At 36.6% G+C, this 14,308-nt stretch overlaps 1 protein-coding gene across 1 annotated transcript in view; it reads left to right on the top strand.

The window, feature by feature from the left end:
• PROS1 (protein S) overlaps positions 1-14,308 on the top strand; it is a 60,290-nt gene that overhangs the window by 7,323 nt on the left and 38,659 nt on the right. Inside the window, exon 2 of the mRNA XM_002929313.4 lies at positions 12,194-12,351. Coding sequence (XP_002929359.3) covers positions 12,194-12,351 — 158 coding nt within the window. The remainder of the gene's footprint in view (positions 1-12,193; positions 12,352-14,308) is intronic.

Here is a 14,308-nt window from a genome sequence, read left to right as displayed (position 1 = left end):
CAGCATGACCAAATTGGTGCTGAAAATAGTTCATGCCTGGGGAAGGAATCACAGCTTGGAGTCTGAGTTTTATTGGACCTATAATTAGTACTTCACAGACACAATCCCCTTAATCAGCTGACCCCCATAGGCCTTAGTTCTAAGCAACAAACCTTAGATTTTAGATGTTTTGCTTCTCTGGAGGCCAATATCTAATAATCACTAAAGGTTTTTGGAATCTCTTCCTTTAGTGCAATTACCCAGTGCAGTTAATCTGCGTGGGAGAAAACAAGAAGAAAAGTTCTCTGTGTACAGGATGCTTCTTCAAGGGCATCTCCCCTCTCCTTCATTCAAGAAGTTCTGGATCCATCAACTGATTAAAGATTGGTAATTAAGGAGAGGTGGTGATTTCTTTGTATTGTACAGCCTCTATTTACTAACCTAGGGAGTTTTTGGAGAAAAAACTGAAGAATTTTATGGGTTGTCTTCCCATCTCATTCTAGGGAGATCTTCACCTGTTAATTCTTTCTCCAAGATTTGATCACTACACTCGTCTTGACTTTGATTCATGTGAATATGAGCTCCCACCTAAGCTCAGCCACCCCAGGTTCCTCTCATTCCACCTGAGATCTGGGAGCCCAGTTTCATTGCAGCCCCTTCCATTAGCGTTTCCAATCTAGGGAGAACAGCCAGTAAAATGCTTTTTAGAAAGCCCAGTGATTTCCTTACTAATTGATTTCTATGATAATCATGAACATATATTATTTCATTTCATACTGGGGAGTGGGATGGATAAATGAGAAAGTGAATAGGTAGGAACCATGTGAAAGATTCAAGCCAGAATCTGTCTCCTAGTCCTTGTGAATTCTTTCTTTAATATTATGCCAAGGAATGTCTGGCTTTTCAGAGTTATTTAGCGTGTGCCAAAGTTTTGTCTAGGATGGCATTAGCCAACCAAGCCAACTGTTTGAACTGAAACTGGTGACCCTAGCTAGCACATGGAATGAAATTAGCAATATTAATACATTTAACCTGATTCAAAATTGTATATGCCTTTTTGTATTGGTTTTCTGCTGTTGTGTAACCAGGTTCACAAACTCAGCATCTTAAAACTCATAGTCCAGGTACAAGTCCAGGGACCTGTTCAGGGTCTCACAAAGCTAAGATCAAGGGGTCTATCAGAGCCGAGGTCTCATCTGCAGTATCCTCTCCCAAGTGCATTGATCTCTCCAGTGAGAGGAAGGAGAGAGGAGACCAATGGAGGAGGTGTGCTTGTGCATGAAAGTGACAGAACTCACTTCATATAATTCTAATAGTCCCAACCCAAGGAATCGCATGGAATATTTGGTCAGCATTGTCTCTGTTACAAATATTCTTCCTCTAAGGTTAAGATTACTGTTTCTTCCTCTAAGAGAAGCAAAACACATATTTTTCATTTAACTTTTAGTAATATATATTACAAACTGTGAGGTTGAATTAACTATCTTAAATAGAGAGGGCATAATTAACTATGCCCAACAGACCAAAGCTGGGGGCATAGTATATTGATATTGAATTGGCTGTTAATGTAGCAGGGTGAAAAATATATGGTAACAGTTAGTACTGAAATTATTCCTTTTGTGAGAATTGTTATTATTTTACCTTGAAAAAATTGCTTTAGGTTTAGAAACTGAAGTCCTGGAAACATGGCCTATAACTTTGCTATTCAAGAATAGTTCATGAACCACTAGTTGATGAACCAGTAACAGCAGCATTACCTGGGAGTTTATTAGAAATGAAGCATCTCTGGCCCCATGCCAGACCTACTGATTCAGAATATTCATTTTAAGAAGACTCCAGGTAATTCCTATGCACACTTAAAATTTGAATCGTGCTGGTGTCTAAAGAAATAGGAGAAAAGGTTGCTAAATTGTCTGTATTAGAAGTGAATAGAAATTGCAGGGGTGGAAGTAGGAGGCAACCAGGGAGAGAGAAGGAGAGAAGGTGTCAGAGAAGGGAGAAAAGAAGCTGAGCCATATGGCAAGACAGTACATCTTTTATGAATGTCTCCTTTATTTATTCTTTTTTAGAGAGAAAAGAGAGCACGGGCAGGGGGAGGGCAGAGGGAGGGGGCACAGGGAGAGGGAGAGAGAATCTTAAGCAGGCTCTACACCCAGCATGGAGCCCAACGAGGAGCTCCCATCTCCCAATCCTGAGATCGTGACCTGAGCCGAAATGAAAAGTTGGATGCTTAACTGACTGAGTCACCCAGGCGCCCCATCCAGTAAGAAATTATTGTATGTGAGGGGACAGAGGACCTTTAGGAACTGGCTTTTCTTAAGACTCTACTTTAAATTGCTAAAGTTGCTTTAATGTAAACTATAGCTCTTTGCACCTCTCCGTTGTCACCGACCTCCAGGGGTTCTTCAGAAGAGGTTGATTTCCGAATCTAACTGGATTAAAAATGAAGAGAAGAGAATAGTTCCATAAGATACAACCAAGGTGAAGAGTTTAGTGAACGCAAACACACAAAGCCAATAGTGACTTTTAAGAACCTCAGCTCCAAAAGGAGGCAGAAGTCTTGAGAGACATTGGAATTTTTATCAGGTGTAGGATTGGGGTTTTTGGACCCAGTCTGTTAATCAAAAAGGGCAAGATGATATGTGACATTATCAAAACTCAAATTATCATTAAATTGTTAAGCTTTGATTGAGGGTAATGTTGTGTTAATGCTAGAAGAAAAAAAACTCTCCTTGATGATGCAAAAACATATAATAATAGGTCTTGACTCTTTTTCTATTGGGTGATGCAAATCCTTTTTACCTAAATATTCCTACTTTATTTTACATATATCTGGGAAATACATATAAGTAAACAATTGTAATAATTTGGGGGGATGGGCAAGAATTCAGTAATTTTAGACAAGAAAATACTGCACACAAAAGATTGGAAGAAAATGGATAACATTTTAATAGTGTCTTTAGAAAGTAGAGTTCTGATGCTTTTTATTCCTTGCTTACCTTTTTGGTTTTAATAGATATGATAACTTGTGTTACTTCAGTATGAAAACACCATTTCATTTATGAGTTTTATTTATATTACATTATTCTAAATATGGAAATTGACTCCTTCAGGCTTGAGGGGAAGTGAAATAAGGATAATTTATCTAGATTCTGAGTGTTTATACTGTGATTAAAGTAATAGGAACTGGCTCTCACTAGTTCTAGGCCGTTAGTATAATTCTTCTTAGTCCTCTTGTTCATTTTTTGGAATGGACTTTAAAAAGACACATTCAAGAACAATGGCTTTTACATCATCATAGAAATGGTAAAAATACAACTTCTGGCATTTGTGTGATAGTTTCCATCTTTCAAATGGCATATTTGGCATTTTCTCATGGTATTTCACAGCTGTTCTGTGATGCACCTTCCCAACTTTAGGAAAATGTTACCTTTACTCTCCCTCTAGCGAGAGTTGTTACCCCACATTCTCTTCCTCCTCTCATTTGAACTTCCTGAGGAAGTGGTTTATTCTATGAGTCTCTGTTTTCTCTCTTCCTTCTCACCCTCCCACTGGTATTGGTGATTGGAAATGTTAACAGTGATTCTGTTGTTAAATCAACTACATTTTAGCTCTCATCCTAAATAATGGTAATTATCATTAATAACTTTTTTTTTTTTGAGAGACAGAGACAGAGAGAGCATGCACGCACATGAGCAGAAGTCAGGGTGTCAGGGCAGAGGGAGACGGAGAGAGAGAATCCAAAGCAGGCTCCCTGCTCAGTGTGGAACCCAAGGCAGGGCTCGATCTCAGGATCTGAGATTATGACCCAAGCAGAAATTGGGAGTCAGATGCTTAACTGACCGAGCCACCCAGGGGCTGCTATTATTAATAACTTCTTTGCAACATTTGATGCTGTTGAAACTTATCTTTTTGAAATTGACCTCCTTTTATGTCTATAAGCATTATCTTCAAATTTTCTTTCTCTCTATGTGTATGTTACTCATTCTACTTCTGTTGTTTTGATGATCTCTGTTTTCCCTTAAATATTAAAGTTTCCTTGGGTTCCATTTTGACCTTTTGACGTCATTGAACATCTTTTCCTGCTTAAATTACTAGCTGTATCCTACTGACTCCCTAACATTTTTAAACCATTCAGGTAATCCATGATTAATATAATCTAATTTGGGAATACAGATATGCACTAAAAAATGCATTGATAGTCCCACTAACCAAAGTGATGTTTTGCCCTATATTCTTCTAAGCAACTTTGTCTGCATATATATATATATATATATACATACACTTAGGAAATTAAAATACAAACATAAGAGAATGGAATTGTGCTGTAATACTATTTTTTTCTAATATTTTTAACTTGCTATTTCACCTAAAAATATGATGATGGTTTTCTTATCAATTAAATCTGTCACACTTAAATAGGTTTATAATTTTCCTTCATATAAGTTCATCATAATATATTTTATCAAAAAGATATGTTTGGAAATTTAGATTATTTCCAGTGTTTTGCTTGTATCAATAATATTGCGATGGGGGCGCCTGGGTGGCACAGCGGTTAAGCGTCTGCCTTCAGCTCAGGGCGTGATCCCGGCGTTACGGGATCGAGCCCCACATCAGGCTCCTCCGCTATGAGCCTGCTTCTTCCTCTCCCACTCCCCCTGCTTGTGTTCCCTCTCTCGCTGGCTGTCTCTATCTCTGTCGAATAAATAAATAAAATCTTAAAAAAATAATAATAATATTGTGATGCACATATTCATACATATTTCTTTACATATATCCTGTTTGTTTCCTCAGATTAATTTCCTAGAAATAGAATCGCTACAGGTTTCGAATACATATTGTTGGATTTCTCTCTGGAAATTTGCTTTTAAAAGTAGATTTAAGAGTGCCTACTTGCTCTCATCTTTGCCAATATTGAACATTAACTTCTTTTTAAATCTTTGTCAATGCAATAGGAAAAAAATGGGGGTGACCTTTTTGGGGTGGGAGAGAAGTAGTCCATTCTATTTTTCCGTTCATCCCTTAACTTTAAAGAACAGCTAGAAATAGTCATTAACCTCCTTGCCTTATGTATTAGTCCGCTTAGACTGCTCTGACAAAATACCACAGATGACATAGCTTAAAGAAGAGAAATTTATTTTCTCACAGTTCTGAAGGCTGGAAAATCCAAGATAAAAGTTCTGACCAGTTTAATTTCTAGTGAGGGCTCCCTTCTTGGCTTGTAGACCTCGCTTTCTTACTATGTTCTCACATGGCCTTTCTCAGGGTCTGTATGCTTGCAGGGATAGAGCTCGCTAATGTCTCATTCTTATAAGGACACTAATCCTATAGGTTTGGGGCCCCACCCTCATGACCTCATTTAACCTTAATTATTTCCTTAGAAGTCCCTTTTCCAAATGCAGCCACACTGGGGATTTCCACTTGAACATAGAAATTCGGGGAAGTGGACAGAAACATTCAGACCATAATGCCAAACATTTAGTCCATATGCCTTGTCAGGTAGGACACAAGTTGCTTGTTGGTTTGTTTGTTTGTTTGTAACTGTGTAAGAGGAGAAGTAGGTTTTTTTACTTTGTGGCCATTTTTTTTAAGTGGGTTTCTGTATATTAAATGTGCTTTTCTTTATTTCTTGTTTTATTATCCTTCTTCCCCAAGTCCTTATCCCAATCATTTTCTCCCTTCTCCTTAATAAATTATTTTATTCCATTGTTATTTAGACTGTGTCTTATAGCCTTTTAGAAAGTCAACAAGTAATTCTGACGTTCTGGTGGAAATTTAGAAATTGAATTATAAATACCTACTCAGTACTATACCGGTATTCCAAATAATCTCATTTCCACATCAGCACTTAAAAATATATACCTTTAGAGTCAAAGGGGATGCATATTGAGTCTTTCTAAGCCTTGCTTCATATCTGGGAGATACTGAAGGAGGTAGGATAGTGCAGAATTAGGCCAACTCTTTCACTGTTGCCTTTAAAAATGTCCAGGAACAGTTTGCCTGTTGCTTTTCCAAATATAAACACAGACACAGGCCAGTGAACTAATAGTATTAAATTGATGCTATCCTAACAAATGGGTCAAATAGAACAGAAACACAACTTTTCCTGTGCTGTAACCTCTTGGTACATGACGTCAAGAGCAGATGCTGTTCTGGTGTCCGAGTGTGTCGGAGATGAAAAAGACAGGGAAAACTGACTGCGTGGAAGATCTTCTGCAGGTCACAAAGCAGGCCTCCTGCTGGAGCCTCAGGAAGGACGGCCAGTTTGCAGTGTAGTTACCTCGAGGAGACAGGGCCACGAAATTCCTCGCCATACCTTGCTGAAATCTGAACTCTGAGTCCCTTTAAACCAAGTATTGTAATTTATCCCTCACCAAGAGCAGACAAGTCAAGTGAAATAAATGATTAATGCTGTGTTTTGGGGTTTGTTTGTTTTTTTTTGGGGGGCGGTAATAGTAAGCTGCCTGTTCTGTCTTTTGGGTAGAAGTATTTGTTGTTTTGGAAGGAATAACGGATATGTACCACTTTCTCTGTCTCTGGCTACAATCAAATGTTTTAACCTTGAGGAAACAATGGCAGAGTGTTTGATTTATTCTTTTCTTTCTAGACCAGGCGCTGTAAATTAAAGTTATAATTAAACCTCCGAGTAAGGAGAGGTCCCTGTTGCTCCTGTTGTGGCTAAACAGTTCGGGCATTGTTTGCCTACTCAGACAGAATAGGGCTTGAGAGTCGCTTTTTTTTTTTTTTTTTTTTTTTTTTATAATGGCACCAATGGCAGTTTCTCCTTCTAAATAAATGCCAACCTTCATCTCTCTTAATTCAGATGTTTTAGGACTCACCTTTATAGATACAACATATAACTCAGATTATTTCCTGTTTTCTTCCCCAGATTTAAATTCTTATCCAGATCTATTCCTTATGATTTTTTACTCTTTTAAAGTATTTCTCATCATATTGCTTAGTCCTCTTGAAGAATGGTTGCACACACAGCTCACCTTTAGAGAATACTTTTCCTAACACAACCTTTAACATAATAATATGAGAACAATCAGTTGCTCAGCAGCCTAGTCCTCAATATAAACAAAAATAAGAACTTTAGAGGAAAGCAAATGTAATAATTCTCTTTAAAAAATTAACTTAAAAAAGATCGAATTGTAGCATGCATCCAGACATGGCATTTCTTCCCGAAGCCTTCTCCAAAAATTGGTAATAATTATATAGGCCGACAAATGCCTAATTAAAAATCTGTCTTTTGGTTTTCATGGTCCTTGCAATCTTCACATTTTTTTTTAAGATTTTATTTATTTATTCAACAGAGATAGAGACAGCCAGCGAGAGAGGGAACACAAGCAGGGGGAGTGGGAGAGGAAGAAGCAGGCCCACAGCAGAGGAGCCCGATGTGGGGCTCGATCCCACAACGCCGGGATCACACCCTGAGCCGAAGGCAGAGGCTTAACCACTGCGCCACCCAGGCGCCCCTCAATCTTCACATTTTTAAACCTCCCTCCTCAGTTAGAAATCTTCTGTAGTAGAAATCTTTACAAAAAAAAAAAAAAAAAAATCTTACATTTGATTACTATGTGATTGTTTTAAATACAGTTGGTAATATCTGGACATATGTTTTTTAATTAACAGTGTTTCTATATTACATGCAGTTCTATTTTTCCTCAGGCTTTGACTAAAGAAAACATGTCATTTCAACAGTTGACACGCATGAAGCACAATGACATCTCAAAGTATTATCTAGTTGTTCTGTTTGTACGTTGAAAACAATTTCCCCCGCCTCCTCCCACACTGAAGCAGAAACAAAGATTCAAGCAGTCTGCCAACCCAAATGCTAGCCAGAGATTTTCTTCTCAGACACATTTTTTAGGGGTAGTTCGTCATTCTTGGGATGCCAGACAAGTAGGGCCTGGGAAGAGGAGAGACAGAAAGCAGAACTAAAAAAGAAATGAGCTTTGGAAGAAAAAATGTGAGAACCATGCTGGCAAAGGACAAGAGAGCAGAATGGAAAAGATTCAGAGGATGGATTATCCTAAAGCTTGGATCTCTTTCATCTGCAACCTCACTCTCCTCTGACTGATCAGTATTGGGCAACCTGCAGATCCATCGTCCTAACCACCCTCCTGAACAGAGAGTTGCAAGTTTGAACACTTCAGTGCGAGAAGAGGGGCCTCAGGAAAGGACCTCCTGTTGACCAAGTGGAACTGAATTGAACACTGGGAAATTCTCCTCTGACCAGAGGCAGTGCTAACCCCACTATCTTTATTCCAGGTGCTTTTATGAAGTACCAGTAGCAATAAGTAACTTTTTTGAGGGTAAAACAATCAAATCTTAGGCTCAAAAAACAAAGATTTGCCCCCCACAGAAAATACCAGAGGGAACATATGAAGGCTGTTAAGATGGTTTCAAAAAGGAATTCCAGTTAATGTTTGAACAGTAGTTATGTTATTGACATAATTGTTCAAACTGCTATGGTCACTGTTTTGAAGAGGGAGGACTTAGGTAAGTTAAAAATGTAAATAGTTCAGTCATTCTTCTAATGTGAAAGACTCATAACTAAACATTATATCCAAAAATATGAATCTGAAGGTAACACTTTTCAAGCAACATACTCGGGTTTTAACAGTGATCCTTGAAAAAACTTCTTAACGCAAAGAAGTGAAACAAGTGATTAGAGACAGTGTAGTAATGCGAAGGGAAAACAGGTTTTGGAGGCAGGCTTCTGTTCTCAGCTGTGTGAACTTGGTAAGCTTAACTCAACTTCCCTGAGTTCTAGTTTGTTCATGCATAAAATGGGAAAATTACTGTCTACTTAGAACAGTTGTGATTAGTATTAATGGAGATAATGTAAAAAGAGCATATATCTGCTTATATGCCATGACTATTACGATAAATAGTGGAACTTTGTAGACATTCCTGCAGTCAGGCAGGGTAGGTGCGTTTGGGCAGATAGACTGAGGCAGCTGGTAAAAGCACTTCTAACCCACATAGTTTTCCCATCTTACAGTTCTGTAGTTCTTAATTTGGATCTGTGATGTCATGTTTACTTTTTTTTTTTTTTTTTTAAAAGGAATCTTTGAATCCCCCCCCCCCCCAGTTTTAGGCTCTTGGGAGNGGTTTATTTTCTAAAGGACAGTAAATGTCTTATTGAAGATATCAAACTTGTCCATGCCACAACCACATAATTTCTTTTTTTTTAAGATCAAGTACGTTGTTGGCATTTGAGTGGCAGATATAGAGAAGAAAGCACTGGATTAGGAAGATGGGTATATTTAAATTCTTGTCCCATTAGCGGCACATCCTAACTCTATGACCTTGGACCAAATCATGTAACCTCTTTCAGCTTCATTTTCTTCAAGTAACTAAAGGAAAGTGGGAGTGATAATTCTGTCCTCTGGCTTATGACATTATTTATGTGATGATCAAATGAAATAATATACACATTGAAAATTATTAAGGACCATGGAAATTTAAAACATTATTGGCTTGAACCTGGGTAAAATAAAACAAAAGCATTCAAATTCAGACAAAATTAGATTTTTACTGTTAGCTTCATTTTACTTTAGGGTAGAGGTGTAACAGTTTTCCTTTTTAAGATTCCTCTAATCAGTGGAGAAAATGAAACCTCTTACTGTTTTTTGAGAAGCAGCAGATAGTAATCTGTACATTGGGATCTGGACGTCGGGATCTAAGTCCTAATTTTGCACTTAGGGCAACTATCCTGCATGCTCTTTATGTGAATTTCATCTTCTCTAAAATAATGGAGGCTTCTTGTTTCCTTCTCCTTCTATAAACTTATGTGAGCATTCCTTTCAATGTCCACCTTGGTTCTTTCTGGACACTTGAGAACTTCCCCTTTCACAACATGAATGTAGTATGTGTTACCAAACCTGGCCTGTGTCCTGCAGTGGGGTCAACATGTAGGGGAAGAGAGATTCTTAAACTTCAATATTAAGATCTAAATTCCAAACCTTAATATTCCATAAGAAAGAAATGCAAAAGAGTGATGTGTTTATGGTCAGTTTTCTAAATGCATTTGGCATTGATTTTTTTGTTATTGCATCACTGTATTTATCTTTCAGAGAAAGATGTTATTGTTTTCCCTGGAAAGATACATATTTGCTTCAAGGTTCAGAAGGGTTCAGTTTTTGCTATATTTATTATAAAGTAGCATCCTTAAAACTACTGTAAATAAATGAGATAACTGGCCACGTCAGATTCTTTCATTGTGGATAGGTCTTCCATTTATTACTGAGTAATACACTTGACGGGTAATGTGCTCACAGAACAGCATCTGTTAGATCCACACAGCCTTGATTTAATCTTGATCTTAACGAATAGTGATAAAGATGGTAAGACATAGGGTTAAAAATATAACCCGAACACCATGTATTTAGTTAGTCATCATATTTAAACTTCTGTTTTGGCAAGTAGGAGAAATAAAATAACATTAGTTACTTCACTCTTGAAAGATGTTCTGTTATTCAACTAATAATTGTGGTGGCTTGATTAGTTAGTCCTTTTGCTTTTCTTTTTCTTCTTTCTGTTGACATATTTTTGTGTGTTCCTTTTTCACCAGGTAATAAGGTAAAAAAGAGAAAAACAAATTTTATCTATTTATATTACTTACTCATCTTAGTGAAAGTTCTATTGTGGTTTAAGTCAGGATTTAAAAATTATTTGTAGATTTTATTTTTGCTTTTAAAATTTTTCATTAAAACGTAATGTTGCTTACACACTAAAACAATAAAGCCAAAGCTTCATACTGTCCATTCTTTTTTTCCAACATAATTGCAATTAGTAGTTTGAGTGTCTTTCCAAACCATTTTTTATGTATCTCTCCACATGTTATTTACATATCTACAAGTATAGCTGATATACATAGGGTTATACGATATTATGACATTCCACAATTTTCATTTTTAATTTAATAATATATCTTGGAGATCTTTGGTACAGGAGTATCTTCCTTCTCTTTGATAACTGCATATTATTCCACAGTACAAATGTATTATAGTTTATTTTTCCATTTCCTTTTTCAGAGTTATTTAGATTGTTTCTAATTTTTTGTTATTACGGTTTTTCAACATTCTATACACCTTTTCCAGCTCAGGTGCATATCTGCAGGACATCCTTACAAGCAGAATTGTTGAATTAAAGAGTATGTGTGCTTTACATTGTCATCTACTGCCAGATTACCTTAAAATAATGCTTACCAGTATATGTTCCTACCACTGATATACAAGAATACTTGTTTCCCCTTATCCTCACCATGACTTGATGTTATCAGTCTTTTAAGTTTGTGCAAATCTAATGGGCAAAAACCTAGTTAAAAAATTTGTAATGAAGATCTCACATGTTTATTGAACATTTTTATTTTCCTCTTTAGTTGATGTTGATATGATTTTGACTATAGTGTTTTGTTTATATTTTCTTTATATTATTTTGTATTTAATCTTGCACACATTCTTATTATTCATTGGCTTATTATTTTTGTTGTTATTATTTTAATTTGCAAAAGTTGTTTATACATTCTGGATGTATTTTTTTCCATTCTATATCATGAAATATTTTCTTCCAGTCTGTTACTTGATGTTGAACTTTGTTTTTTTGTTGTTGTTGTTGCTGTTATTTAGACTGTTTTCTCTTTGCCTTCTGTATTTTGTGCTTTGCACATGATCTTCCTTTCTCCAAAGATTTTTATTTTTCCTTTGTATGACTAAATCAAATGTTTTAGCTCATCAAGTATCTTTTAAATAGGTGATTGGATTGTACTCCCACGTTTCTCTATCTTTACAGAGGTCATGTGGTTTTCCATTTAAATTGAGAAAACTTATTACTCTAGCTTTAAAGATGTGTGGGTGTAACTGTTGATGTAGTCATTTCAGCATGCTGCTTTTTCCAAGTGTAGTCATAATAAGGTAAAGATTAAATATTGTCTGCCGTGTTTGGCCTCATGCATGTACTTGAATTACTCACGTAGATCATTATGAAAGTGCTGTAGCTTGCACGCCAAACCTGCTCTTTGAGTTGTTAATCAAAGTATTTATGTGTCTGCATATTTTTCTTCCCAGTTTTCCTATACTGATTTTAAATGTTGTGCAGTTCACAATTATACAATGATTTTAATTCTCACTGTTTATTAATAAAATACCATATTTTAGGTGGAGAAATGAAAAGCTTACTCATAAAAACTTATTTTTTCCTTCAGTTTTGTCAAAGCAGCATGCTTCACAAGTCCTGGTTAGGAAACGCCGCGCAAATTCTATGTTTGAAGAAACCAAAAAGGGTAATCTTGAAAGAGAATGCATTGAAGAATTGTGCAATAAAGAAGAAGCCAGGGAGATTTTTGAAAATGACCCTGAAACGGTAAGAATTTATGAAATCTAGTAAGTTAGCATACCAGACATACGATGAAAGACTGAACATTTCCAGGTTGAGTCCGTGTTCTCTTGTGTTCCTTTTTAAAGTTAATGATTGTGTGATTGTGTATATCGCCTTCTGAAGCATTTCAGAAGAAAGTGACTTCAAAGGAAAGTGGGCTTCTTAGGAAGACACTATTGCCAATGCAGTGTGCTCTGACCAAACTATAATTCAGTTAGTTATACTTCATTGTCAGCAAGTGGTCTTGACCTCATGGTTTGTAAACACTTTTTTCCCAACTGAAATTTGGTAGTATTGGGTAGGTGGAGAAGAGGGTATTCAAGTATAATGTGTGTGTGTGTGACTGCATTATCACTATACTTCATTAAATCTCTCCGCTGGCATTTTTAACCAGGCTTTAGAAGACAAGGCTATCTAATCCAGAGCTTGGTACATCGTAGGTACTCAGTGAATGCTTACTGAAGAATTCATTACAGTACCGTATTCCCCAAGTATAATTTTTTGCATAAAGCCTTGGGAAGTTTCCTGAACCCACGTAATATGGTCACTAATTCCTGGGGTTAGAATTTATATATTTAGTGCATAAATTTTTCCAAGTTAGTCTGAAGAATTTAATCATAAAGACCACTAAGTATCATACAGAAATATGGGACCCCAGACCTTATCTTTAGTCTCCTAGTTTTCCTAGGGAAGGATGTTTTCTAATATGCCCTGTGGAAAACAGGATTATAAACAGTGCCTCTAAAAATTTAGATGAAGATGACCTTGAGAATTCAAATCTGATAAACATCAGGTATTTTTCCTGAGGTGAACTGTGTAACTCAAAGGAAATGAGGGAGAAAATGTATACAAAGTAGCTCCTTTACCTCAGCCGTGGCTCCTGGGACCACGAGACTAGATGAGCGGTGATGAGCAGGAGCATTTGTCTGTAGAGAACTTGTCCGAGACAGTAATAACTTGTATTCTCCAGAGTTCCTCTTTAATCCTTCTATCTCTACCTACTCTAATAGGTTCAAAGAATATTTTTTCCAAGGTACCCAAAGAATCATTTTTAGTACTCTGCAGGATTGAGCCAGTTTTGTTGCTTTTTGTGGATAGGCAATTGACAAGACAAAATATTTTATTTCACACTATATGGCAGATTAGTACTCTTATTATGTAGGATATATATATATATTATTCTATATATAATATAGAATATTATTTATTATAGAAATTTAAATACATACCATAGTAGTNAGCAGATTAGTACTCTTATTATGTAGGATATATATATATATATATATTATTCTATATATAATATAGAATATTATTTATTATAGAAATTTAAATACATACCATAGTAGTTGAAACAGTATAATAAGACCCCATATACCTCCCCAGACTTCAGCAATTATCAGTGATCAGCCATTCTTGTATTGCCTATCCTCTACCCCACCCAATCTAATTTTTGTTTTGTTTTGCTGCATCATTTAAGGCAGGCCTGCATCCCTGAGATATCGTATTATTACATCGCCCGTAAATACTTGAGTATATATTTGTAACATTGTAGATATGTCCTTGTAGCTTAGCCTCAGAATGGCAAGTGGAGAGTGAGGTAGAAGACCATAGTGGGGAGGAGGGAAGTAGTAGAGCAGGGAAACTCATTTATGTGCTTCCTCCCTCCGCTTTCTGACATTGGTCTCATATACAAAACACAAAGATGACAGAGAGAGTAAAGAGAAAATGGGAGAAATGAAAGGCAAGAAAAAAAGCAACGTTTGTGACTGCTTCTCATTTTCTCTTTTTTTAAAAGATTTTATTTATTAGAGAGAGAGAGTATGGGGGGAGGAGGCGGAGGGAGAGGCAGAGAGAGCGGGAGAAGCAGATTCCCTGCTGAGCAGGGAGCCTGACTCGGGCTTGAACCTGGGATCCTGAGACCATGACCCAAGCTGAAGGCAGA

This window comes from Ailuropoda melanoleuca, chromosome 1 (genome assembly GCF_002007445.2).
Source record: "Ailuropoda melanoleuca isolate Jingjing chromosome 1, ASM200744v2, whole genome shotgun sequence".
Lineage (NCBI taxonomy): Eukaryota > Metazoa > Chordata > Mammalia > Carnivora > Ursidae > Ailuropoda > Ailuropoda melanoleuca.
This window is presented reverse-complemented; position numbering and strand designations above follow the sequence as displayed.